General features: G+C 58.4%; 2 protein-coding genes across 4 annotated transcripts; both read right to left on the reverse strand.

Annotated features, from left to right (window-relative positions):
* Nucleotides 1–1,431: 1,431 nt before the first annotated feature.
* On the reverse strand, nucleotides 1,432–2,637 carry TCAP (titin-cap). The gene is made up of 2 exons (XM_065897324.1): nucleotides 2,508–2,637; nucleotides 1,432–2,284 (listed from the first exon to the last, which is right to left on the reverse strand). The coding sequence occupies exons 1-2, from the start codon at nucleotides 2,615–2,617 to the stop codon at nucleotides 1,891–1,893; spliced, it is 504 nt and encodes a 167-aa protein (XP_065753396.1). The 5' UTR covers nucleotides 2,618–2,637; the 3' UTR covers nucleotides 1,432–1,890.
* Nucleotides 2,638–4,448: 1,811 nt separating this feature from the next.
* STARD3 (StAR related lipid transfer domain containing 3) lies at nucleotides 4,449–27,285 on the reverse strand. Of its 3 annotated transcripts, XM_065896528.1 has the most exons (15): nucleotides 27,149–27,285; nucleotides 14,732–15,003; nucleotides 11,758–11,835; nucleotides 11,298–11,375; nucleotides 11,121–11,174; nucleotides 10,606–10,723; nucleotides 10,314–10,412; nucleotides 10,040–10,095; nucleotides 9,580–9,672; nucleotides 7,779–7,841; nucleotides 7,517–7,612; nucleotides 7,056–7,135; nucleotides 6,862–6,966; nucleotides 5,638–5,731; nucleotides 4,449–5,189 (listed from the first exon to the last, which is right to left on the reverse strand). In XM_065896528.1, the coding sequence occupies exons 2-15, from the start codon at nucleotides 14,951–14,953 to the stop codon at nucleotides 5,085–5,087; spliced, it is 1,341 nt and encodes a 446-aa protein (XP_065752600.1). In that variant the 5' UTR covers nucleotides 14,954–15,003; nucleotides 27,149–27,285; the 3' UTR covers nucleotides 4,449–5,084. The 3 variants fall into 3 exon arrangements, with proteins under 3 accessions (XP_065752600.1, XP_065752601.1, XP_065752602.1); XM_065896529.1 differs by lacking the exon at nucleotides 27,149–27,285 and having other exon boundaries at nucleotides 5,085–5,189; nucleotides 10,314–10,425; nucleotides 11,311–11,375; nucleotides 14,732–14,953; XM_065896530.1 differs by lacking the exons at nucleotides 11,121–11,174; nucleotides 27,149–27,285 and having other exon boundaries at nucleotides 5,085–5,189; nucleotides 14,732–14,953.
* Between the last annotated feature and the right edge of the window lie 420 nt (nucleotides 27,286–27,705).

Raw genomic sequence — 27,705 nt, forward strand, 5'->3', positions numbered from 1 at the left:
TCTCCATTCACCCCTTTTGCCTGGCATCCCTTCCCTTCTTTTTTGCCAGGGTTCAAGCTAGCCCTTTCCCCCATTCCCAGCTCCCAGCGCCAGTGACATCTCTGGGACACCCTGTCCAACATCCACCCCCCCTTCCTTAGTGAGGTCACCCCAACTCCCCTTCTCCGCCTCTCCCCTAGGCCTCTTTCGTCCCTGTCCTCCAGCGTTCCCCCCGCCCCCCGCCCCGACTCCAGAAAGGACAGTCCGTTCTGGCCTCCGCCACTGTCGCCCCGGGGCCCCAGAGCGGAGCTCCGGCCCCTCCCGTCAGATGGTAGCGACGATAGGGCAGGCGAGCAGGGATAAAGCACTTAGCGGACGGAACAGCCCGGGCCTCCCCTGCGGGCCCTGCAGGCTCCCAGACGCGTATCTGGGGGCTGCTGAGGGCGGAAGGCTCGGGACGTTCCCGTCACGTCCGGGGCGAGGGACCCAGGTGAGGACGGAAGGGCGCGGGGCGCGTTCTCCAGGCTGCCAGGGGTACCAGCAGACGCGATCCGAGCCTTCGGGTGCCAAGGGATTAGGTGTGTCGCCTGGTCTGGAGTCTGACCCCTCTCATCTCCCAGCCCACACTCCAGCCCCCTCTGGGGGAGCAGGGCCAGGCCAGCCCTGCAGATTGCTTGGCACTCCAGGTACCAGGCTGTCAAGATGCCAGGGTCCCCCTTCCTATCCTCCCAAATGGGAAGTGGATTCTGCGGGGCCATCTCCGTGGTCTTCCTGGAGTGGGACCCTCCTCTGGCTAAGTCCAGTGCCTCTCGGCCCTGGGTAGGCTACCAGCCCCTGGCCTCCTGTACCACACCCTTACCCTCACCTTGTCCCAAAGGGAAAGTGTCTTCTTGTTGGACCAGGCAGCCAGGTTGGGACATGAGTCACCACAACAGCTGCAGGGGTCACACACAGGAACCTGACCACCCCCCTACACACCCTACCCCCAAGAACCCACCTTGGGCTCCCAGGGCAGGGAGGGTAGAACACCTGACCCCAGCCAAGGATTGATTCTGTCCGGATTCAGAACCAAGAAAGAGGTCAGCCTTGGGGTCACTGACCCCATCCACACCCTGAGGCACAGCTGAGGACAGTCCCGGTGCCAGCCCCTTCCATATTCTTCATGAGGTCATTTAAACAAACCCTGGATGCCAACTGGCCTCCCGGGCACTGCCCAGTGCCAGGGGACTCACACAGAGGCCAGGACTGCAGAGCAGAGTCAGGGGGACTGGACGGACAGCCACCCTGTTTATAGCTCTGTCCCTGCAACCTTCCCCCACCCCCCGCCCGGGAGCATGGGGTGACCCACTAACTCTGCCATATTTAGCTCAGATGCAGGGCCTGTTCCCAGAAGTGAGCATGGGGGGGGACGCCAACGGGTGGGCCCCTCAACCACCAGGAAAGAGACGAAACTCTGGCATGTGACTGAGCATTTATTGCAGCGCTAACAGAGGGTGCTGGGGGCTCCACCCTGCCTCGGCCCTCTTCACGTCCCCCTCCCTCCGGTCTTCTCCAGGCCTCCTTCCCTGAGCATTCCTTATGCTTTTTCTTCATCCTTCTCTGAAGCTGAAATCTGGACTGGGGTCACTCTTCTCAGGGACCTCTTACCCTCACCAGCATTTTCTGCCTTTCCTCCTGGGGGTACTCGGCTGTGCTGGCCCCCAGCACTCCACCCTTAGTGCCCACCGTCTTTGCTCCCTCCCTGTGGGAACTCAGGAGACCCAGGCATCCTGGCCTCTGGCTCCCACCTCCCCTAGCCCCCAATTCTGGGCAAACTACGAAGCTTCCATGGCCAGCAGCTCCCCTCCATGGTCCTAGCCAGGAAGGGCCCAGCCCAGGGCAGGCACTGTGGAGCCCAAGTCACCGTCCCTCTCAGCCTCTCTGTGCTTCCTGGGACATGGAGCGCGACAGGGTGCGACACAGGGTGCCGGGCTTGCTGACAGGCACCACAGGGGGCAGCTGCTTGGTGATCTCGGCCACGTCCTGGCGGTCCACACACTGGCCACCCAGGGCTGCTTCCAGTGCCAGCAGCTCCTGCAGCTGGATGGGGGTGTCCTCGTGCTCCTCCTTGGTGGCGCCCACCTTGGCAGGGGTGAAGATGGGCAGCGGCAGCATCCGCTGGTAGGGCAGCTGGTACTCCTGCAGCCTGCGGCCCAGGATGCCCATCCGCATCACCAGCCAGGGGGAACGCTGCACCAGCGCCTGGCACCGCCCCTGCCGGTGGTAGGTCTCCCGCCGCTGGGCATCCTCCTCGTGCAGGGAGCAACTGGGAAGGAGAGGGGAAGGGGACACTGAGCTCCTGCGAGCTGCTGCCCTCCAGTCACACGCTGAGGACCCGGGGTGCCAGGACCACTTTGCTCCCCGCAGCGGGAACTCTCCTGGCCCCCACCCCCCGAAACTTCTCCTGGCCTTTGCGCTCTGGCTTCATAAGGCTCAGGAAGGGTGCTCTAGGGGAGGGGAGGAGGGACCCCCAGCTGGCCAGCACTCACCCCTCCTCAGGCCGTGTGGACAGCGTCAGATCCTTCCACTCAGCCCAGAAGGCCTCTCGGCGCTCACAGTTCTGCTCGGACACCTGGCAGCTCAGCTCTGAAGTGGCCATGATGACCGCTCACTCCCTCTGGGCTCTGTTCCTCCCATGCCCTTTAAATAGCCCCATCCTCCCCCTCCTCCAGGGGCTATTTTCAGGCCCTCTGGCGTCAGATGCTACAAGCAGAGCCAAGACTCACTGCTGGGGGATTCTGGGCCCAGGGTGGGGCTTGGGGTACCTGGACTCTGGCCGCCCCCAGGTCAGAGGTCAGCTTCTGAAGAGCTCAAGGTGCTCCTGTGGGGGCAGGGGTCCTCAGCGTGACACCTCCAGGTGTCTGACACTCTTCAGACACCTTGTGGGACCAGGCACGTGCCCAGCCTCGTGCCACCTTGGCACTTGCCCTCTGCCCCACCCCTTCCCCTAACCCAGGGAGGAGAGCGGCTTGTCTGTAAACAGAGCAGGAAACAGCAGGAACCGAGGCCCCCTCTGGGCTCTGTACCAGGCCATCGTGTCCTTCCCCGCTGCCTGGGCTCAAGGGCACATCCCCTGACTGTCCCCTCAGCAAGAAGGGACAGTGCCGCCACGCCCTCGGGCATTCGCCCCTGAAGGCCTGGCTCCCGACCACCACCTCACCAGCAAGGGCAACGGAAGTTAATTCCACACATGGGATCCTGGACGCCAACCTTTGCCAGGTGTCTTCCTTTCCCGTCGGGCCAGTAGGGTGGGGGGAGCAGATGTGGGAGGTGGCCCCAGCTCTACCCCAACACCTCAGGTGGGGTGAGGTGGGAACCCAGGGGCTCCAGGGAGTGGCAGCCAGATCTGGCTCTAGCCCTAAAGCAGCCATAAATAGGCTATGTGACTATGGGTCAGCTTCTACCCCTCTCTGGGCCTCATTTTGCCCCCTTTCTGTTCACAGTGGCCGTACCAGAAGAGTTCTGGGTCCTGCCAGCTCCAGGGTGCCACTGGGCAGGACCTGGCTGTCATCCCCAGGGAGAAGGCCAGTAGGAGGGCTGCCAGGACGGCCCGGCACTGAGAGCAGTGGCGCTGCTGCTGGAAGCTGGCACACAGGGTGGAGGGCACGGAGGAGGAGGAGTGAGGGCGTCACTGAGTGGACAAAGCAGAGGGCACCAAGAGAGGCAGGGACAGGAGCTGAGATGAGAACTTAGTGGTAAGGCCTGTGGGCACTCACCCGGGGCAGAACTGCATCCTCTTGATTACTGAGCACTACACCCGATTCTTGGTATCTTCTAACCTTACAAAAGCTTTTATAAAGTAGGAAATGGAGGCTCAGAGAGGTAGATTTGCCCAGGGTCGCACACCTAGCCAGGACCAAGAGGAGACCCCGCCCCCACCCCTGGCTCTAAGTCAGTCAGCTCCTCGGAAGCCTGAAGGCAGGGAGGGGGGAGGGCAGGTTTTCTGGTGGCCCCAGTGTGATGGGGCAGAGACGGGAGGTTAAGTGGAGCCCAGAGGCCCGGATCCCGGAGGTGCACCAGTGACCTGGAAGGCCAGGCCCCACCTCCAGGCTCCCCACCGGACCCCAGCCTTGGGACCCCAGTGGCAACCAAGGCCTGCTGTGGGTACTGCCAGGTCTCTCCCTACCTCCCTCCTCCCAATCCTGGGCTGGAGACCTTAATCTGACCTTCCCTCACCGGAGACCCAGAGACCCGGCAGGGAGGCGGGGAATTTTTCTCTGACCAGTCATGTGCCCAGCTGAACCATTCAAGAAAGTTGGGGGTGGTTCCAGGAACTGGGTCTCCACTGGCTCCATCCCGGCTCTGCGAGGCTCTGAGAGGGTGTGTCTTGTGGTGGCTGCAGCAGTGGCTCCTTTCCCGCCTCCACGGTGCTGCCCTTCTCTTCCCTCAAGAGGCCAGGCTGGAAGGACTGCTTTTTTTTTTTTTTTTTGAGTTCATGTTTTTAATTGGCTCAAATTACAAAGGTCCCCAACGAGGCCCTGGGCGGGAGGGAGGCGACCTGAAGAGAACCTGGGAGAGGCAGGCTCCCTGCCAGCACCCACCACTCCCACCTGCAACCTACACCCCCACAGGTGCAAGTGGAAAAAGGTCCCAGACCCTTTAAGTAATCCTAAAACACCATGATGAGAGAGCAGGCGGAAGAAGGGGGTCCTGCGCCTTCACACTGGTGACAAGGCTGCCCTGACTTCTGTCCTGCCCAGGGTCCTCCCCAGCCAAGTCCGAGGTTCCCATTCCAGACCCCGGCCTGGCCAGGTGGGGACAGCGGATCTCCTCTTCCAGGAGGCAGGGACGCCATGTAAACGTCGGCAGGATGGACCCCACTGGCCTCAGCGGCAGAGTCAGACGCTTGAGCTCTCGACCTGCCCACGGCCAGGGCTTCCAGGCACAGTGAAGCGCGTGGAGGGTGGCAGCTGGGGGCCGAGGGGCTGCTGTGGGAGGAAGCCCCTTCCTCCCCACTGTTTGAGGCCAGGCCCTCTGTGGGCAGTGGGAAGCCCAACCAGCCCCTCCTCTGGCTCTGGAGGCCGTGGCGACAGGACCCTGGCCCGCAGGGTGGTGAGGGGGCATGCTTATGCCTGTGCACCCAGCTCTCCGACGCGTTGCCGCAGATGGAAGGCAAATTCAAACATGGTGGCTGCGAGGCTCTGGTGGATGAGGTACCGGGGCAGGCGGCCCTGGGGGAGGCGAGAAGTTCCAGGAAGGCTTGCCCTGGGCAGGGGCACCCCCTCAACAACTGGCGCCAGCAGGGGCTGCTCTGGGCCAGAACACAGGTGCAGCTCTGGAATGCAGCCTAGGCCGCCCTCCCCCCTCCCCCCTCCCCCCTGGCAGGAAGAACATGCCGTGCCCCGGGCCTGGCGTGAGTCACACAGAAAGACCTGGGAGGGGCTGGGCTGGCAGCCAGCCACCCTTCCTGGGGGCCTCGGGAGTCAGAGGTAAAAAGGGGAGGCACAAGCCCGCCAGCAACTCAGGGTGAGAAGACCACCTGGACCCTGCCCCCAGTATTAGAGTAAGAAAGGAGGCGGAGAGTAGGGGAGGCTCTGAGCAGAGCAGGGAGCGCCCAAGGTCACACAGCAGAGGCCCCTCCACTCCACAGAACCTGCCTCGCAGCCCCGGCACGCCCACCTTCAGATCTGCATTAAGGATCCAGATGAAGGTGCAGACTCCAGGGTTACTGGCTGACTTGAGCACAATGAAGCCCCCAGGACCATTCTCCCCCCTGAGGAGAGAGGTACCAGTGGGGACCTTGGAGCCAGGCAGCATCCCTGACTCCCCCCGCCACCGCCCCATTCTTGGCCCACCCTGGACTGGGGTGGGAGAGGGAAGGGAGCTGCTGGTCCAGCAACCCCCTCGCTGCCTGAGCAGGGCCCAGGACGGGTGTCCCAGAGGCCACAGCATACAGCCCTCCACCCCCACCTGCCATGGGACGCTCGAATCCTCCTACAACCGCCTGCCGATGTTTGCATACCCCCAGTGGCAGGGAAGCCCCAGCCCACCACCTTCCCAGCCCTCATCTAGTCGGTCCAGGGATTCTAGGTCCGCTCTAGTCCTGAGGAGGTGGGCTGGGCGGGCACTTCTCACCAGGGCCCAGCTCTGGGAGCGGTGCAGTGCCACTGGGCTCCAGGAGGGGGCGCCTTCTCAGGCGGCGTCAGGCCTGAGCTTGTATGGTGCACATCCCATCTCCATTTAATTCGCCTACAGCTCCCCTGACTCCATATAAGGAAGCTGGCACCCAGAGGGGAAATGAGCTTGCCCAACACCCAGCAAGTCTGCGGTGGTGGCGAGACCAGAGCCCCAAGCTGACACTCAAAGAACAGTGCTCTCTGAGGAACCCCAGGACAGAAGGGGAAGAGTGGGATATCTGGGAGGAGGTCACCTGCAGGGCTAGGATTAGACAGCAGGAGAATTGGAGGAGGCCCTGGAACAGGCCGCAGAGAGTAAGGCCTCTCCTTTGGAGGTACTTCCAAGCGCTGCGGGAGGAAGGCAAGGCCGCGGGGCAGGCAGAGGGGATGAAAGGGGCCCGAGTCTCCTCAGGCAGGAAGTTCATGGTTCAGAACACAGAGGCCTCCTGCTCAGGTCCCCCAGACCAGTGCAACCTCATGGCTCCCAGCCCCCTCCCCCGGGCTGGTCCCTATTCATCCCCATTCACGGTCTCTCCTGGAGCTGCCCTCCAGCCTGGCGGTGGGTCCAGCCTCCAGCAGATAAGTAGGATTAGGGGCAGCAGGACGGGGGACAGGAAGGCAGCCTCGGCAGGAGAAAGTGCCCAAACGTACACACCGACATTGCCCGGTCCCCACAGCTACCAGGGGAGGGGCCGGCGCACACGACCCCAGGCAAGGCTCAGCTCACCTGACATATTTGTGTGTCGGGGGCTTGGCGCAGTGGGTGGTGGCGATGCCCGATGACAGGTATCGGTCTCTGCGCCGCTCGATGCGTCGGACGTTCACGAAGTCCCTGGAGGGGGTAGGGTTAGGTCATGGGGTGCCGAGAAGGTCCAAGGACAGGCGGCCTGGCTGAGAGGAGGGAGCTTGGGGGCCACTCACCTGGGGGAGACCACACCGCCCGCGGCCCCCGAAGACACATCGTAGGAGATGAGGGTGTTGTCTTCTACTCGCTGCAGGATCTGCGGGCGTCAGGGCAGACGTGAGGTGTATCCACCCCAGGAAAACCCCAGGGAAGGGTCCCAGCATCTCAGGAAAGCCCCAGGCCAGCCTGCTCTCCACTCAGGTCCCTTAATTAAGAGCCATTCCCATTCATGGGCACTGGCTGGGCCAGGTGCTTTGAGCATTTCCTCTTTCCATCTTCCCCAGCCTCTCCAGGAGGCACTAGTACCACCATCCCCATTTTACAGATGGGGAAGCTGAGGCACAGGGCAGTCCAATGACATGACCTGGATCCCCTGGGGGTCAATGGTCATGCTGGGGTACAACTGTGCCCTCATCTGCCATGTTGCTCTGCCTCTGCCCTGAGGGGTGACCAGGCCTGGCCCCCTGGCTCAGCTCACCTGGCAAGCTGTCACCGTCTTGTTCCACAGCACCATCCTCTCGGGCTGCAGGATCACCTCCTGGTACACCAGCTCCGCGGGGCAGGGCAGGAAGGTCTGGAGCAGGGCGGGCAGAGGGCTGGGTGGTGCCAGATGTACTCGGGCACACCAGCCCTTCCCTCCTGGTTGGGAGAAACCTGCCGGAGGGTCCCCCTACCCTTGGGCTCTTTCCTCGAGTCCCAGGCAGAGCAGGAGGCTCCAGAACACCTCTTCCCTCACTCACCTTCAGGATGAAGGTCTTGCCATGAAAGGGAACCTCGATGGTGTACACAGTGTCCCCATATTCCTGTGGCAGGGACAGAAGGGTGGCAGGGAGGTAAGCATAGGGCAGAGGGGAGCCTGGGGGGCAGGAATGGGTGACAGGCAGGGCAGGTTTTTAACAGCTCAGGGTAGAAAACTCCAGGAGTTTTGGGATATCTGAGGAGCCATTAAAGAACAGTGGTTCTGGGACCTCCCTGGTGGCACAGTGATTAAGAATCCGCCTGCCAATGCAAGGGACACGGGTTTGATCCCTGGTCCGGGAAGATCCCACATGCTGCAGAGCCACTAAGCCTGCGAGCCACAACTACTGAGCCCACACGTCACAACTACTGAAGTCCACATGCCCACACGCCTAGGGCCCATGCTCCACAACAAGAGAAGCCACCGCAATGAGAAGCCCATGCACTGCAACGAAGAGTAGCCCCCGCTCGCCGCAACTAGAGAGCCTGCGCGAAGCTATCTACAAAGACCCAACGCAGCCAAAAAATAAAAAAGTGGTTCTGCCTCCTTGCCTCCTTCACTGCTGGTGAGAATGTAAGTTGGTGCAGCCACTATGGAAAACAGTATGGAGATTCCTCAGAAAACTAAAATTAGAATTACCATATGATCCAGCAATCCCACTCCTGGGAATATACCTGGACAAAACTGTAATTCAAAAAGAATTCAAAAAGTCCCTATGTTCATAGCAGCACTGTTCACAGTAGTCAAGACATGGAAACAACCTAAATGTCCATAAACAGATGAATGGATAAAGAAGATGTGGTCCATATATACAATGGAATACTACTCTGCCATAAAAAAGAACGAAATAATGCCATTTGCAGCGACATGGATGCAACTAGAGATTATCATATAAGTGAAGTAAGTCAGAAAGAGAAAGACAAATACCATATGACATCGCTTATACGTGGAATCTAAAATATGGCACAGATAAACCTATCTACAAAACAGAAACAGACTCACAGACATAGAGAACAGACTTGTGGTTGCCAAGGGGGGTAGGGGGAGGGAGAGGGATGGACGGGGAGTTTGGGGTTGGTAGATACAAACTATTACATTTAGAATGGATAAACACCAAGGTCCTACTGTATAGCACAGGGAGCTATCTCCAATATCCTGAGATAAACCATAATGGAAAAGAATATAAAAAAAGAATGTGCATATGTGTATAACTGAGTCACCCTGCTGTACAGCAGAGATTAACAGTTGTGTTGTAAATCAACTACACTTCAATAAAAAAAAAAAACAGTGGTTCCGACAAATGTTCTGCAATGAGGAGAGAAAGGCTTTTGATATCAAGTTTAAAGGCAGGAGCACAGCTGCAGCTGCAACCACGAAGGACCGTGTCTCCAGGCTGACAAGGGCTGCCAGAGGAACTGGCCAGAAAAAGGGATGACGATGTTTTCCCTCTGTTTTCCAAGCTCTCTGCCATCTTTTTAGATAATACTGTTTTGACCCTGAAACAAAACACCAGACACAGGGCCGAAGCCTGGCTTCCCCTTCAAAGCTGGAGCCGAGCAGCAGGCGGGGGGGGGGGGGGGGGGGGCGGGGGGGGCGGTGGCGGGAAGCAGGGAGAGGGGCGGTGGGAATGTCCAATGCAGCCCAACCAAGTGGCTGACCCCAGGGCTCAGCCCCCTCTCCCGGGGTTAGGAATATGGTTCCAGCCCGTGCAATCTTTGGGCTTATTTCTCAGGCCTCAGACAAGGGAGGGAAAACTCCCCACAGGAAAACCCTCAGGATCAGGTGGGAGACAGGTTTCTTACATTATTCTTCTCAAACTTCCAGTTCTCCTCCTGGGCCAAGATCTGGTCCACCACCGCCATAGCCTCCTTCCCCTGGAGGATGTACTCCCGTTCCTGGCCAGGGATGGGAGTCAGGAAGGGGTCAGCCTGGGGTCTGCACCCCACCTGCTCTTTCTGCACCAGGCTGGGTGGGAAGCCTGACTCAGCCAGATGTCCAGATGCTGGGTCTGGGCTGGTCTCCTGGGCCCTGCAGGCTTCCTGGGACCAGGTGCCGTGGCTGCGGCTGCTACCCTCGGGCCCCAGGCAGGAAGCAGACCGGTGGGCCTGACCGGCAGTGGGGCACACACCCAGATGGACACGGACTGGCATTCAGGCTGCCTAAGGTCTACCCTCCGCTGGGAAGCCCCTGCCCACCTGGCTGAGCGCACCACTGGCCCCTCCTCCAGGGTGCCCACCCAGGGCGGGGTAGGCAGCCAGATACCTGGGCAGAGAAGCCTTTCTTCCCAACAACTTCTTCATCTGATTCATTGTCAGACCCTGCAGAAAACAAGCAGAGGACAATGGGAAGAGGCGGAGAGAGCGGGGCGGCGGGGTCCAGGGGGTGGTGGTCGGGGTACAAGGGCAATGGTGTAGGGGTATGAAAGCGGGTGTGGCAGAGAGCTGCTCGCTTTCCCCGGGGAGCTGACACGAACAGAAAGAACAGACCCAGCCAAGGGCCCTCCCCGAAGGCAGTTCTCCCACCCACCAGCCCGCACCTGCAAAGGATTCTGGGGGTGAATAGAACTGGCCCTCGGACAGGGCGCTGGAGAAGAGCAAGGGTCCTCGGGCGACAGCAGCCTGGGCAGCGAGATACCCTGGGGGAGCAGACGTGGGCAGCCATTGCCCCAGACCAAGGACAGTCAGCCTGGGGTCCCCTAGCCCAGGCTCATCCTAAGGGTCCTAGAGGCAGAGCTGGCAAGAGAGCTCAGAACTGGCTCTCAGGCCCGAAACTCTCCTCTGCTGGGTGGGGCCGACCCTCACTGCACCCCCTCACCCCCCAGCACTCACATCGCTCCTCCTCAGCCTCCTGGGGTAGGACTTTGAAGTCGAGGAACCAGGTCTCCAACCAGGCGAGGACGAAGGAGACGATAGGGAGCAAGTAGCCAAAGGCCCCTTTGCTGAGCAGCTGTGGAGGGAGGGGGCTGGGCTCCACGGCAGGGAGTCACCTCAAACCCAGAGCCCCACCCTGGGGCTACCAACTCTGGCCTACACCCCACTCCTGGTACCAGCTGTGGGGACCCCCTGTGGCACACGCCTTTGAGGCGGATGGATTAACGGGTTCTGCAGCAGATAGACTCAGGCTAGGCTAGAGGAGGAACTTTCCGTCCCTGGGGCTGAAGCAGGGCGAGTGCGGAAAGCCAGTGGAGATGACCCCTTAGAAATCTCAAAGGACAGGATTCCCCCTCACCCCAACCCCGACAACAGGGTCAGACACCCCAAATCAGAGGAGCGGCCCCTTCTTGGGAGAAGCCCACCCCTCAGGCCAGATGCCCACCAGACCAGCCAGACCCTGAGCCACTGACCTCAGAGAGGATGACCTTGACAATGAGGAATGCACTGGACACCAGCGTGGTGACCTGCCCAGGGGAGGGAAGGAGGAAGAGAGCAAACACAGAGGCTGGGGAGTGAGGCCTCCTCCATCCCATCTCTTGCGCCAGCCCCGCCAGGGCCCGAGAGCTGCCAGGAAAGTGGCATCTTACCGCAATCACCCACCAGTGCCGGAGCCGCAGCACAGCATAGCCCAGGAGCAGTCCGGAGAAGCGGAAGAAGGCCAGGACCTGGTGTGGGGGGCCGGGGAAGCATCACGGGCAAGCCAATGGCCCCACCCCTGCTGAAGGCTGGCCTCCCTCTCCAGTCCTGCTGCCTGAGGTTCCCTCCACATGGTGTGCACACCCCAGGAGAGGATGGCCGAGGCCAAGTCAGCGTTTCTTTGGGGACGATCTGGATGTGACCTTCTTGGATAGGGGTCTCTCGTCTTCCCCTCCCACTTGGGGCTCTCTGAAGGTGCGGCCTCATTTAGGAACCCGTTTGAATACTGAGGGTTCCCTGAAGATAGGAGCAAGTCTCCCTGATCAGATGAGGATGTGTGTTGCGAGAAGAGAATCCAGCGAGAGTTGCGCTCCTATGCCCTCTGTCCCCAGGATCTCCAAGGCCACTCACCAAGATGTCAAAGAAGGAAGTTTCAAAGCTGTAGTGGATGATCTCCTGCTCCAGGTTCTTCTGGATGCCTGTGTTGGTCTGAAGAGAGAGATGTGGACAGCTCTGCAAGCAGAACCAAGTCCCCAGGGCTGCCCCTTGTTCTCCCAGAGGGGGAGGGGGCGGGAGGGGGAGAAAGTAGAACCAGGAGGAGAGGCTGTAAATGCTCAGCTACCACCCAAGAAGCCCCTGAGGCAGCAGGGGAGCTCAGCCAGGGACCTGAGACCCCGGCACTATTACCGTTTCTCTAAGGATCCAGGCAGCCCAGACAGGCGGGGCTAAGCTGAAGCTCAGACACTCGCGGGCACACTGCCCAGGAAGAGGCAGGCCTGGAGGGCCCTGGGCTGTGCAGGAGAGGCGATGAGCCCTATGCAGGGAGGCAGCGCTGGCACACAGGGTGCTGGCAGCATGCCTCTCACATAATTTCATCTCCCTCCCACCACTGCGGTGCTCTATCTTCCCAGCCAAGCATCCATCTGGGGTGATGGGGGCCAGGGGTGGGCAGTGGTGTCAGACGGAGCCCCAGGTGGCAAATCAATCGATTAGGCTTGTGCTTAATGGGCGAAATCCATCATGCTGCTAGAGGGGATGGCATTCAGAGCGAGCAGACTGGTCCTTGCCCCTGCCCCTGCCCTAGCCACCCACACATTTTCAATGGGACCCCTGAGACCCTGGCTGGGGAGTGAGGGGTCTGGATGGACACTGAGAGCTAGAGCAGCCTGAGGCTTCAGGAGGAATGGGGTGGCAGCCCCCGGAGAAGGGGGGCACAAGGGGACTCTCAGGAATGGGGCCTGGGAGCCCTGAAGGGGAAGACCCTTCACACCTAGACCGGGGCTTCTGATCTCCGGCAGATGATATGAACTGGGGCAGTGGGGCTTGAGGGGGCTTGTTAAAGATACAGATGTTCAGACACTGGGTCTGAATCTCAGGCTGAGCTGAGCATCTAGAATGGTTATAAAACTCCCAGGAGATTCTGATGCTCGGGGCAGGAGCCAGCAATGTGGACAGCCCCTCACTGAACTTCGAGCCCCGGCACATCCCCACTGAATGCCTCAACCTCAAGACCGCTCTGAGCCCCGTGGAGTCTGACGCCTTGCTGCCCCTGGTCTGACACCCCACTCCGCCCCAGCTCGGTCCACCTCTTCCTCCTGACTGCTCCCTCTTGGGCTCCACGGCCCCTCCCACCCCTAACAGCCCCTGTCCCTCAAGCTCTGTCTTCCACCATTTTTCTCTTTACAGAGAACTCTCCCTCTGCCTGGGTACCCGCCTGCCCACTGCATGAGGACCCAGGACAGTGGAGTTCCAGCCCCTGCTTTGCCACGGGCTACAAGACTTTGGCACAGGTCTTATAACCCGGCCAGGGTCGTTGCATCCACTGGGCAACACACAGTCTGTTAGAAAATTTTAAAAATATATGCTCCAAAATATGAAAATAAGATGACAGTACTGAAAATTAATAAAATTTCAATTAAGTGTCTACTGAGTGAAACATTATGTTGATTCTATGAACTATTAAATCCAGAACTCTGAAATTTTTCATCACATTTGAAAACAATTTGGAGGTTAGATTTTCGCACTTTGCAAGAATTCCCAAGTCTGCATGATGACTGCTAAGCTATTAGAGCCAATACAGCCAGAGAGTTTCAAAAGTAAAATTATCAAAAAATTTTTTCAGCTCTTTTCTGGCAAGTAAATATATATACTGAATGAAGGATGTGGGTGAATTTTAGTGCCTGCTTTGAGATGCTGCACGGGACCTTCAAAAGCAAGAATGTCTAAGACCTCGGAAGCTCTTCAAGCGGCCCTGAACCTTGCTGGACCTCAGCTCTCTCATCGGTAAGATGGTCCCAAAGGCCCCGTGGCTGTGGCTCCTCGCTGAAGGTGCCAGCTCATCCCTGTGCACAAAGGACAGTCACCCTCAGAGCCCTGCCTTGCTTTCCAGCTCAACACGCCTGGAATCAAACTTACCCTCTTCACCCCTAAACCAGTCCCTTCTCCAAATTCATTTCTAGCACCAGTCATTCTCCTGACACCTGAGCTTGCGATCTGGAAGAAGGGCACCTGCCATGCAGAACTCTGACCCACTCTGCACAAGGAGAACAGGGGGTCTCAAAGAGGCTGAGTCCCTTGCTGAGGTCACACAGTTACTACAGAGGAGAAGCTGACACGAGACCAAGCCTGGGATGCCCTGTTCCACAGCTCCTGCCTCTATATCAGGTCTTGCTCTGCCCTGTTAGCATCCGGGGATTAGGCCCCACCACCAGCTGGCCAAGCACTGCACAGGGGGAGAAGGGGGCAGACCCTGACCCGACAGGCAGCTCCGCCTCCAGACTGCTAGGTGGCATCTCACCAAACCCAAGAGGCCAAACTGGGGGGCACTGGAAGAATGCCCCAAGTGGGGAAGGAGAGCTGGGCGCCACGGGGAACTGGGAGTTTTTACTGGTCGTTCCCCACTGTCCCCTCTGCTTTTAGCACAGTATCTGGGACACAGCAGGGGCTCAAAAATGTTTGTTGAATGAATGAATGAATGAATTGAGCCAGAGAGTAATGTAGAGCAGAAAGAAGACAAAGGTTTCAACAGCTCAACCAGAGTCCTCTGGGCTCCCTCCTCCTTTCTCAAGCGTGTCCGCTAGGGGGCAGTATGGCGCAGAGGTCAAGACTGCAAGCTCTGGAGCCAGAGAGTCTGGGTTCAAACCCTGCCGCCTTCACATACTTGCTGAGAGACTTCAGATAAACGACTCAGCCTCTCTGAGTTTCTTTCTCTGGAAGATGAGAACAGCTATTCTTATCATCTCATTCTTCCTTTTACCTGGAAATCAACAGTCCCCTCCCCACCCCCCGCCGCCGGAGGCAACCCTCCCACACCGCAGATGGAATAACTGAGGCCCAGGCAACCCCCACAGTGCGGCTTGTGCCTCCAGCCTTGCCCCCCACTCACGTTCAGCTCAATGATCCAGAGCAGGGAGATGAAAAGCAGGTCGAAGGTGACAAAGAGGCAGAAGGTGCGGCGGACGTCGGAGATGGACCGGCGCTTCTCGCGAGGCGGCGGGAGGAAATGCGAGGAGAGACTCTGGCTGTGGGACAGCGACAAGCCGAGGGAGGCCACGGCTGGCAGGCTGCGCTCCAGGTCACGGGCCGGCTCCCCAGACAGCTTGCTCATCCTGGCGGCCCCCACCTTCAGGCAGAGAGGGCTGGGCCTCAGCGGCACGGCTGCAGAAAGACAGGGCGGCTGGCTCAGGTCCTGCATGTCAGGGTCCTGGAGGTCCTGGTCACCTCCCTCATCCCTTCCCACGCAGCCCCCCGGGGACCCTGTTTGCTCCCAAACACATCTGCCCCTCAGCCCCAGCCTAACCCGGTGGCCCAGGGACCTCTCTGCCTAATTTCCCACTGTGGCCTGCCGTTCAGGCTGGAGGGGTCTGAGTATCCCTCTCACTCTGTCGTGCTTCTACACCCGCCATCCCCGGCAAAGTCTTGCAGCCCCACGGTCACCCCTGGAGGCCTCTGGGATCCTCCCCGATGTCTGGGGGCACAGCCTGCTCCTGCCAAGCGCTGCCCTGTGGTTCAGCCCCTGGGCCTGCCCCCACCCCCAGGAGAAGTCAGTCCCAAGCTCTGTTCTTTGTTTTCCAAGCACAAAGCCACATTCCCTCCCAGCAGCCAGCCCTACCCTCCCACCCCCTAATCCATGGCGACTGGGAGGGACTTCCTAGAGCAGACTGCTCTGTGCTGGGGGCGGGATGGCGGGATGACATCTTCATCTCCAGCTATGTCCCCACCACTGCCACCTCAGGCCCACCCAGCACGGCTCTCTCCCAGCGCTCCAACTTGCTCCTAATGGGCACGTCTCCAGGCTTCCTCTCCCCCCCCCCACCGCCCCCCGCAGCAACCACCTCTCCACACAACAGCCAGAGAAAGCTTTTCAGAACATGAATCAGATCCTGCCGTTCCCCACTTACAGCCCTTTAAGGGCGCCCCCCAGGTCTGAGGATAACAGCACCCTCCTCGTGATGCCCTCGCAGGACGTGGCTCTGCCTGGCTCCTTGCACCACTCCTCGCACAAGGCACGGGCCCCGTCTCACTACGACGGCCACCCGGGCCTTCTAGTTCCCTACACGTGGCAGCCCGGTCCTGCCTCGGGGGCCTTAGACCCAGCTCTCCGGGCTGGGTGGAATGTTCTCCCCAGTCCTTTCAACGGGCAGCTCCAAAGCCCTCTCCTCAGAGCCTCCCACCCTCCTGTCCCCAGTCCCAGTTAATTTACGGGGCTTTACCTTCTTCAGTGAACTCTCACCATCTGAAACCATCTTACTGATTGTTCTGCAAACGCCACGGTGCAGGCCTTTACCTGACTTGGTCCCTGCTGTCTCCTAGGACCTAGCACGATGCTGGCACTTAACAGGCGCTGCGTAACTGACTGTTGAATAAATGGATGACCCAGAGGGTCTCCTGGCCCTCAGCTCCATGCTACATGGTAGAGAGGACCAGGGCAAACCCAGCCACTACCCAAGGCTCACCCAGAGCTCCAGTGCCCACAGAACACTGCGCCCATGGCCGTGTTTCAGGCCCACACAGGGCAGGATGGTTCCTCCTATTCTTCAGATAAGACGGCCAAGGCTCTGAAAGGGTGAATGGACTTACCCATCCCTTACCTGCCTGTGCAATCACGAGGCTGAAATCCTCACGAACCCTAGAGACAAAAGGGGCCCTGGAGCACCCCCTCCCTGCCGTGCAGGCCCCAGGCCTAAGGTCTCTGCTCTACCAGTTTGCTAGCAGGGGCCCTCAGAGGCCCTGTCCCCTGCGCGGGGGGAGGAAAGGTTTAGTCTAGAGCCAGAGAAGAGCTGATGCAGTGTAGTAGGGCCTGAGTTTCTGGGAGCCCATCAAGGGTCTCCCTGAGTGTTCTCACACACCAGCACCAGGGGGCAGGTTTGGGGGCCAGTGGAAGGGGAGCCCTAGATCTTTGTGTTTGATCCTGGGAAGGCAAGATCTAACCAGTCTCCCCTCCAGATTCGCCGTCCCCTCCATACCTTTGCTATGTCTGCTACCTTCCACGCCCCACCCCATCTACTAAGTCCAAAACAAGCCCCCCATATGTGGCCAGCAGGGGGTTCTGAGCAAGCCGGGTCACCCATCCCTCTGCCTCTGTGCCAGTGGACACAGAGCTGACTGTTCTCAGCAGAGGCACCAGCCCAAGGCCATCCCCCCACTACCACACTCTTGGGATCCCTGTGACAAGCTCACCTGGAGGGTATTGAAGGAAGGCTGGGCCCAGCTCTGGAAGGCGGCAGTCAGAGGAGGGGATGTGACAGGCCGCAGGCAATGGGACCCCCCAACGTCCATCAGCTGGATCTCGTGCCAGACTGCACATTCAGCGCATCCCTCACCGAGACGGGGCCGCAGCCCCAGGGCAGGTGACATTCGCTCGTCTCTAATAGCCCTCTTGTCTCCTGCCAGACCTGTCTCCATCTCTCCTCCCCCTTTCTGTCTCTCTCACAAGCTACCTCTCTACCTTTCTTTAGAAGTGTCTCTGTACCCTCTCCCACGTCCATCTTTATTTCGCCCCCTCTCTGGGTCTTCCTCTCCATCTCTCTCCCATCTGTGAGTCTCTCTCCACCCCCATCGGATCAGTCTCTCTCATGTTTCCCTCTCTCTCCTCTTTTCTACCTGCCTTCCGCCTCTCCCTCTTCCCTATCTCACGGCAGGGCGCTGTGACTTCCCCACTCCCAGTCTGCTCCAGGGTCTGTCTGTCTTTCCCCCTGGCTTTCCCCTTCCTTTCTGGGGACAGGACTTGGGTGGCAACAGCTTGGGTGTGAGACACACTCAGCGTGGCAATAGCACTGACACACACCTAGATATCCCTGTGGAAGCGAGAGACAGACAGGGGCTGAGGGCAAAGGTGTTGGGGGAGCCCGGGTGAGCTGTGGACGCAGGGATGTGAGGGAGCCGACCCCGGGAGCTCTGAAGCAGGGGTGGGGGCGCCTGGCCAAGAGGCAGAGAGAGAAGGGTTCTACATTACCCTCCCCCAGGAAAGAAACTCTGGGTCCAAATAAGCAAGAGCTGGTAGGGCACTACCAGGAGTGGAATGGGCACTGGTCAGGAGTTAAGACCTGAGCCCCAGTTTGAGGGAAGCCACTAACCCTGAATAACTTTGGGCAAGTCCTTCTTAGCAAACCTCCGTTTCTCTATGTGGGAAAAAGGTCCATGGTTTAACTTAAAACGAAACAGCAACAAGAAAACCTTACTTAGAATCTCAATATACGGGAATTCCCTGGTGGTCCAGTGGTTAGGACTCTGTGCTTTCACTGCCGAGGGCCTGGGTTCAATCCCTGGGCGCAGCCGAAAAAGAGAACCTCAATATAGAAAACAGATAAAAGCAGGACTGTATGGATCCTGCCACAAGACGCGACCACAGAGAGCCCCACCGGTCAGCCTTTCCGCAGACTCCATCCATGGTCACCCCTGAGGCGCCTCCTTGGGTGTGGTTTGAAAATAACTCAAAAGGCTTTTGAGCTCCCTCCGACCACCTGCCAGTCTAAGAGGTGAAAGCCACCTTGGCCTGGAACGGCCCTGACCCTGGAGGATGGAAGGTGGCAGCTGCCAGCAGAGCAGCTTGCCCTGGCCTCTGCCCACCGCCCCCGCCAGGGCTGCCACCCAGCCCCCTGGGAGCAGCGCCCCCTGCCAAGCCCACCACCTGCTGTCACCGGCCCTTCCCAAGCGCCTTCAGAGGCGTCGGGAGTGGAGCAGCACGTGTGGCAGCGTGAAGGAGTCCGCCTGGGCTGCCTGCAGACTTGACCCTTGATGTGTTTGCGGAAGCTGAGCGGCTGAGGCTTGGGGAGAGTGGCGGGGAGGGAGGGGAGACTGGAGGTTTTATCGTCCTCCGTCTGAAGGGAAAGAGGCATGGGGAGGAGTGGGCAAGGCAGGTCTCTGGGCCCAGGGAAAGCTCAGTGGGCAAAGGGGAGGGGTGGGCCCTCACGCCCCCACCCAGGCCTTCTCTTACTCGCCCCAGGAAACACTAGCCCAGCCCGAGCGCAGCAGGAGCTCTGGGTGGGGCCCGGCTCAGCGGACAGCAGCAGGCAGCTGTACTGTGCAAAGAGAACTGGGCTCTGTGGCCAGGGCTCAAGTCTCCGTCTGCCCTTACCAGCCGTGCGAGCCACGGCAAAGAGGACCGTTCTGAGACTCGGTTTCTTCAGCTGCATTAAGTAAAGGGAACGCTAATATACTTAATGCCATAGAACTGTCCACCTGAAAATGGCTGAAACGGTAAATGTTACGCTGTGTATGCTTTACCACAATAAAAAAGGCAGCAATAATTGCTACCGCCTCAGGCTGGCATTTATGTGCGGGTCGGGAGAAGGACGGCAGGTGCTTGGTTGGTAGGGGTGGAAATGGAACCAGCAACTGGTAAGGCCGTCCAGGTGAGTGGGAGATTAAGTGGGGTGTGGGAGGGGGTGGGGCTTACATACCACAGTAGTAAAATCACCTCCAAAGGCCTGAGTTCAAATCTGAGCTCCACAGTTCACCTGCCTGGTGACCCACAGCAAGCTGCCCAAGCCTTCAGCCCAGGTTCCCTCACCTTGTGCACTAAGGGCCCAGCTACTGCAGCTCCAGGCAAATGTGTCTCCCCAGGGAGGGGCTGGGGCGGGAGGTTGGGGGCTGCCCTGGCTCCCGGCACAGGCTCTGGAGCGTGGGGCCTGGGACTGATCTCTGATACTACCCCTTCCCACTGGTGCCTGCTCCCCCCACCCCCACCTCCCCCAGGGTCCAATCTCCACGGTTCTTAGGTGGCAGGGGCACAGACAGGGTCCTTCCCAGGCCTCAGCCACACCCGAGGCCAGAAGCTCCCGGCCGGTGTTTCCTGGCCAAGGCAAGTCTGCAATGTGAGCAATGTCCCTCCCTCACTCACTCAGCAAGCCTCCAAGGCTGCACCTGGAAACGAGGGATACCTGTATTGAGCCTGGGCCACCTGGCGGATCAGAGGAGACAGCGGTGCGTGGGGAGTGCGTAGGACAGCAGCTGGCACCACAGAGTAAGCGCACCATAGACGTCAACCACGGCCACCAGGCCACCACGGCTCCCTCTGAGGTCCTCTCACCCTCTCCTCTGCCCAGCTTCCCACAGAGGGCTGGGCCGAGCCGCACAAGTTCCAGCTAGTGTTCCCTCCACCAGCTGCGCTCTGTGACCCCGAGGGGACGCAACAAGTCTCATCTATATCCAGAAATGATTCTCACTTCGGAGCAGCGCGGCTCCTCCAAACCCTCTCCCCAGGCTGAGGGGACAGGAGACACGGGCTCAAAACACATCCCCCACGCTGCATTGCTCAGGAAATGCTGGCACTAGCCACGGGGGCTTCCCTGAGGGGTCCCTAACTCAGCACAAATCAGGAGGAATCGGTGAAGCCAAGGACTGGATGTCAAGCCAGGAGAAGATTCAAACCCTGGATTCCCACCTTACTAGTCATTGAACCTCTCTGTGCCTCAGTTTTCTCCCTGTAAAATGGGGGTAACAGTAGTATCTACTTCTTGCAGGTATTGTAAGGATTAAGTGACTTATTACACATAATGGCCCCGAACAGTCCCTGACGCAGAGCGATCGCTGTGGAACAGTGAGCTAACATGACACCCCTGCCTCTTCTTTGGCGGAAACACAGCCTCGAGCTCTGACTGCCTCTGGGAGACAGCTTCAGGCCAGGGCTGGGGTTGCTGTGGATCAAGCCCCTGTTAATGCCCAGGTTAATGGAGAATCCACAGCGGGGCAGGAGGCAGAGGCCCTGCGTGCAGAAGAGGTCGGCCTTGGCTGTGTTCTGCTGCTGGCCGGTCTGGGTGGAAGCTGGCTCGGGGACGGAGGACAGCAGACCAAATAGGCCTGCAGACCATCCACAAGAAACAAATCTGGGCTGGCAGTGGCCCACGCTGGCCCCCTGCAGACATCCTCTCCTTTACTCACTGCACCCGCTACCAGGAGCTGTGGAGATGAGAGGACTGAAGCTCAGAGAGGCCTGCCTACAGCCCCCCGGCCTGGATGCGGCAGAGCTGACCCCAGGGACACGCGGGCTTCCCTCGGTGCCGGGCTGGGACCCGGTGAACCCAAACGTGGCTGCCCCCAGAGCCTGTGCTGGCTGGGGAGTGAGGTGTCAAAAGACCCCAAAGAGCTTAACAGCCACCCAGGCAGGGCCTGTGGAGAGCCCAGTGCCCTCCACTCCACATCTGAGCGACCAACAAATCCTTCAAAATCCAGCCAGCAGCTGCCACTGTTCACCACCACCTGCCCGAGCCACATCTCTCACCTGCGACAGCTTCCTGACCGCCTCCTGTCCTCGTCCCAAGTCTGTTCTCAACGCAGCAGTCACAGGGATCCCAGTAAAAGTCAGACCACACCTCCCAATGCCCCAAACCTCCAAGAGCTTCCAGCGGCCCCAGAGTAAAGGCCCAAGTCCCCACCCTGGCCTGTAAGCCTCCTCTTCCCCTGGCCTCCTCCCCTGGAACCCTCTGCTCCAGACACACCAGTCCCTCACTGTTCCCTGGACACATCAAGCATGTTCCCAGCCCTGGACCCTTGTTCCTGCTGTCCTGCCTGTTCCTCCCCTGGGTCTCTGTAATGTCCCCTCCCTCCATTCTGGCCCCTTTGGAGAGGCCTTCCCTGAACACCCTATTCAGCCCCAACCTCCACTCCCTTCCCCGCCTTTATTTGTCTTCACAGCACACATCAGCCCAGACATATTGTATGTTCGCTGGGCTGTTTCCTGCCTGCCTTCTTCCACTGGAGCAGGGACTCCCATGCTCTGCTCACTGCTGCGTGCCCAGTTCCTGGAACGGTACCAGGCTCACAGTAAGTATTCACGAAATGCGCTGAACGGCTACTTCCACCCTGTCCTGCAGCGCCACATGTACAGGTGCACGTTCACACCCAGCCCTGGAGGAGCGGCCCCACCTGTCCAGCCTCTCCTGGAGCTGGACTCGACCCTCTCTTGGTGTTTCGTGCTGCCCAGAGCCCCGGCACCTCCGCTGCCAACGGGCAAGGGGGACTGGTTTCCTGGGCACCCTCAGGCAGGGTGGCAGCTCCCCTTTTCCCTGAGCCCCAACTCACAGAGAGAAGACCTGGTGAGCAGTTAAACTCCTCAGATAGCAAAAGGGTCCCCAGCACTCTTCTCTTGCTGTGGGGTTGATACCCCTCCTCCAATACTCTCCAGATCACTGGCTGCTCCCAGGACACACCATGGCCAGCTGGTCTCCCTTCTGTGCCTCCAGTGCCTCTGTTTCCCCATTTTGGAATGACCTCCTCCCCCTGGGGGGAGCTCCAACTCTTCAGAGACCAGTTCACAAGGCACCTCCTGGGCAAACCTCACCCTCAGCCTCACGCTTCCCCAAGCCCAGGTCTCGGGACTCTGCCTCAGCACTTCCCTCCCAACACGCTAGACTTGAGCCTCAAAGTCATCTCTCCTTAAGCCCCTGAGGCCCAGTCACAGTGTCTGGCCATACATGGCACATATCTAGTAGGTTCACTGGCCTGTGGATCTGTAATGCCTACCCTGGAACAAGGGAAAGGGTGTGGGTTTGGGGGTTGGTCAGCAGACCTGGAGTTGAAAGCCCAAGGCCATTCTTTATTAGGCTGTGTGCCCTTGACCAAATCACTGAGTCTCTCACCTGTAAAATGGGGATGGTAGAGTGCTCACTTCACAGAACTATTGAAAGGATTAGAAATAACACCTGCAATGTGCCTGTGTTTAAATAACAGTAGCTATTACTAATATTAGGGGCCACAGTTAGAGGCAGGGCCCTGGCTGAGGGTCCATCAGTACTGCTAGATGGTAGGATGGGCCCTGACCTCAGGGAGCTGCTCGCCCAGGACGGTACACATTAGGCTCTCCTGTAGTTCAGGGCTCAGTGGCCCATGCCATCAGCCTCGACAAAGTTGGCTTACTGGCACCTACTCTGCCCCACCCAGAGGGCTTGGGAAGTTCCCTGGAGAGGTAGGAATTTAAGGAGAGGAGGAAACGGCAGCAGTGACAAATAAGGTATCAAAGCCCAAGCCAGGCTCTGTTTCTCCCTTCCTTTGGGGGAAGTGGAGAGGGTACAGTCAAGCCAAGAAACCATATTCATCACTGTACACTCCCTACCCCTCCCCAGCCCAGAAGGCTCTGACGGTACAGTTTATTGGAAAATCCTAACAAACTGAGATCTACTCGGCCCTCCAGTTCCCTCTACATGCCAGGCCCTGTTAATGTTGGAGATGCCCCCTGCTCTGTGATTCTCTGACCCCTGGCCTACTCAAGGGCTGGTGAGTCAGGCCCCACCCGGCCCCTTGGTGCTGTGGGATAAAAATGGGGGCTAATGAGGTCAAGTTCTCAAGGTCAGTCTGGAAACAGCCTGTCACGTTCCAGGGCGGTCTCAGTCCTATCAGCCTACTTGAGGGAAGGGCTCTGCAGGGGTGGGGGCGATTCAGCACAGACCCCTCCCAGCACCAGCTCTGACCAGACAAAAGCCAGGGTCAGCCTCTTCCCAGGCAGGAAAAGTTCAGAGGGACACACAACGGCCGGATGGGATGCCTTCCTTGTCCCTTATCCCACTGATGTGGCAGCTGCCCCTTTGAGGGCTGGGAGTCCGAGGCAGCTTCTGGGAGACAGCTGTGGACCTGGAGTCAGAGGATGGTTCCTTAAGTCCCTGCTGAGACACCACCCAAGTCTCAGCTTCCTTGTCTGTAAAATGGGGCCAACCATCTCTACTGTTCAACGCAATAAGTGTGAGCTGTCAAATGTACAGGATTTTTGGTCTCACCCACGCCCCCCTCCTCCAAACAAGTCTAGGTGTGGGAGAGCTCAGTTTACCGCAGCATGAGAACTGAGAGCGTACGGTGTGCCAGACACTGTGCTGCTCCCTGGGGATATTCAGGGGCTCCGGGTCGGCTGAGGGAGGCTGACAGATAAATGTACAGTGCCATGCTGTGATCAGCACTTTCGGGGAGGAACGAACAAAGGACTGTGGGCTCCCAGAGAAGGGAGCATCTGACCCAGGCTAGAGTGGGTGAGGTCAGGAAAGCCACAGGGAGGAGAAGCCATTTGACTCGGGCCTCCACATCTACCAGCTGGATGCAAGGAAGATGGGCATTCCAGGCACTAACAAAAGCCCAGATTCAGGTTTAAAGCACAGGCCCAGCCCACAGGAGTGCATGCTGACCTTACCCCAGGGACCTGTCCCCAAACACGGGTACCAGGCCTCCAGACCTCCCCAGGGCATGGTCCCTGCAGGGGACACTTCTTCATGGCTAGGTGAGGAAAAGAATCCCCAGCCTTGACAGCGGAGACTGCCTCTGCCCTCCTGCCCACCTCAGCCCCCTCCCCTGCAAGAGCTCTCTATTCAGAGGACCCAGCTCTCCATTCTCTGAGCCCACCCTGGTCTCTACCTCCTTCTGGTAAACTCATTTTCTCGCTCTAAGGCCCCTCACTAATTGTCAGCTCCTCTGGAAAGCCATCCTTGGCCTTTTTCTTGCTTGGCTTCCCAGAGCTCTGTGTACATTTCTCTAGAATTAATGCTTGCCATGTAACATTTATTCATTTCCAGATTCATTTCTTGAGCAGAAATGACAAAGAGTCATTGAGAAATGACAAAGAGTCATATTCATTGACAAAGAGTCAGGCTTTGGGGCTCTGGGACAGAATGAGAAGCCACGTCAACTGTCCTCAAGCACTTTATAAAATTAAAAGTTATAGGCTTCCCTGGTGGCGCAGTCCACCTGCCGATGCACGGGACACAGGTTCGTGCCCTGGTCCAGGAAGATCCCACATGCCGCGGAGCGGCTGGGCCCATGAGCCATGGCCGCCGAGCCTGCGCGTCCAGAGCCTGTGCTCCGCAATGGGAGAGGCCACAACAGTGAGAGGCTCGCGTACCGCAAAAAAAAAAAAAAAAAAAAGTTATACCCATTGGGACTTCCCTGGTGGCACAGTGGTTAAAACTCCACGCTCCCAAGGCAGGGGGCTGGAATTCGATCCCTGGTCAGGGAACTAGATCCCACATGCATGCTGCACCTAGGAGTTCGCATGCTGCAACTAAGGAGCCCACCTCCCACAACTAAGACGGGGCCCAACCAAATAAAATAAATAAATAAAATACTTTAAAAAGTTATACCAACTGTTCTATATTATTCTTATGTAAAGAGTAATAGCTGGGCTTCCGTGGTGGCGCAGTGGTTGAGATTCTGCCTGCCGATGCAGGGGACGCGGGTTTGCACCCCGGTCCGGGAAGATCCCACATGCCGCGGAGCGGCTGGGCCCGTGAGCCGTGGCCGCTGAGCCTGCGCATCCGGAGCCTGTGCTCCGCAACGGGAGAGGCCACGACAGTGAGGGACCCGGGTACCGCAAAAAAAAAAAAAAAAAAAAGTAATAGCTAACACTTATTTATTCAGCACTCACGCGCTCACTGTTTTAAGCCCTAAACATACACTATTTCATTTAATACTCACAATAACTGTCAGGTAGGCACATGACTATCTCCATTTGACAAATGAGGAAACCGAGGCAGTGACTTCATCAAGATCACAAAACAGTATGAGAACGCAGGAAGTCTGATTCAGGAGTCTGTATTGTCAGTCATCATGCTATTACGGACAGGTGCTGCAGGGACTCGGGGCAATACTGAGCCTTGGGAGTGGCGGGGGGAAGGTGGTCCAGAGGTGATGCTGCCTGAGGACCAGCAGAAGGTAGCCCAGCAGCTAAGAGGAGAAGGGGCTTTCAGGCAACGGGGCTGGTGCATGCAAAGGCATGGAGACACAAAAGGTGTGGACAAGCGCATCCCGCAATGCCATATTATTGGACCTTAGGGTACACACAAGGGTAGGGAAGAGGTAAGGTCATTGAGAGCTCTGTAAATTGTGCTAAAGATTCAGTCTTTCCCATAGGCAATGGGAAACCATCAAAGGGTTTTAAGCAAGGAAGTGACATTATGAGATGTGTTTCTAAAGGATCATAAGAGGCACTTCCTTGTGGCGCAGTGGTTGAGAATTTGCCTCCCAACGCAGGGGACACGGGTTTGATCCCTGGTCCGGGAAGATCCCACATACTGTGGAGGAGCTGAGCCGGTGCACCACAACTACTAGGCCTGCGCTCTAGAGCCTGTGCGCCTAGAGCCGGTGCTCTGCAACAAGAGAAGCCACGGCAATGCAAAGCCCTCGTACCGCAACGAAGAGTAGCCCCCACTCACCGCAACTAGAGAAGGCCCGCGTGCAGCAACAAAGACCCAACGCAGCCATAAATAAATTAATTAATTAATTTTTTAAAAAATAAAAGGATCACAAGCGTTACAGTTTGGAGGCTGGGTTGCAGGCAGCCATGACTGGAAGTTGCTGGGAAGTCACTGCAGTCATCCTGGTGAGAAACACATCAACAAGGGTGGTAACAAAAGAGAGGCACAGGACCGGGTGTGAAGCATGTTCAGGTCGCCTCTTAGATATGGGAATTGAGAAAGAAGAGGAAGTATAATTCTCAGGTTTCTGGCTGGGATGGGGTGGTAGCGAAAGAATGAAGCTGCAGGGGAGAAGAGCAGCAGTTCAAGTTCAGACGAAGTGAGTGGCAGCTGGAGTGGAGCCGTACAACTGGTAGCTGGATGGCCAAGTCTGAGGCTCCAGGGAGGGGCACTCCGCTGAAGATGTAGATCTGGGCGCGTTTCGAGAACTTACGTGGTGTAAAGCTGAAGCCATGAGAGTTGACGAGACCACCCAAATTCAATGTACAGAGTAAGGGACTGGGCGAGAGAGGAGAGTGTGAAACGGTATTTCTACAGTCAGAGAAGTAGGAAGAAAATAAGGGGATGCTGACGCGGAGGAAGCCAAAAAAGGGGGAGAGAGGCACGTATCAACGACTTCAATTACGAGTTAGTATGCACCTCTAAGAACTCAAGAAAGATACTAAAGGGCCCTTCTGATGTCAATTAGGAAGTCATTCACTGCCATTTCCAAAGGAAGTTGAGGGAGATCGGATGACAGTGAGACGCAGACCTACAGTAACTTGTAGATATATTCCTCCTCATTCTCAGGCCCTGACCCCTCCCCATATCCAACTCCTGCCCTTTAATACCCAGATACCGCCCCCTCGCTTCTCCGCTCACAAAGAAGAAATAGGCTTTGGAGGCCGATCCGGGACGCCCTTCCCGGGCTCTCTCGAGTGGGCGGGGCCGCGGACGGTCAGCGCCCGAGACCCTCGAACCCGGCGCGGGGTGGAGCAAGGCCAAGCAGAGGAAGGGGGCGGAACCTGGGGCGCAGGGGGTGTGGGAAGGGTCGGACGGAACTACGAACGGACACCGGCTAGAGAGGCGGGATCTGCTGGCAAGACGTAGCCCTCGTACCACCACCCGGTCCCACTGACCTCTCGCGGACCCACCTGCTCCATGTCAGCCACGGCCCCAGTTCTTCTTAGCCCCTGCCGCAGCCCGTCTCCGCGGCCCCAGCAGCGCCTCGGAGAGGAAGGGGATCTCCCGGCGGCGCCACTTCCGCCACTGAGTCCGCCCCCGAGAGCGAACGTGCGTAGGGCTGCAGCCCCGCCCCCAAGCCCTCGGGCCCCACCCCCAAGGGGCGGAAGTGGGGGCTGCAGCTAAAGTTAGGCCTGAAAGGATATTCCTAACGGTAGGGGTGTTGGAAAGAAGCCCAGGGGCATCATCCTTATTGGGCCACACAGGCCTGGCACTGTGGAGAAAAAAGGGGATCTTCCTGAGGGGAGGCCTGTGGGGCTGAGGGACAGGCCCTTTGGAGGAATCCAGTTACTCTTGAAGGACTCTTCTTTCCCCCTCTGCCTCTTTCAGCCATCCTCAGCAGGATCTAGAACTCCTGTGGTCCTTCCCAAGAGGGCTCGGAGCTTGTCAGCAGTCAAGTCTCCAAACTAGAGGACTGGACACTAGGGTCGAGGACCTGACCCTTGGATGACCACCACAGGGTAACAGG

The sequence above is a fragment of the Phocoena phocoena genome, chromosome 19 (genome assembly GCF_963924675.1).
Source record: "Phocoena phocoena chromosome 19, mPhoPho1.1, whole genome shotgun sequence".
NCBI lineage: Eukaryota > Metazoa > Chordata > Mammalia > Artiodactyla > Phocoenidae > Phocoena > Phocoena phocoena.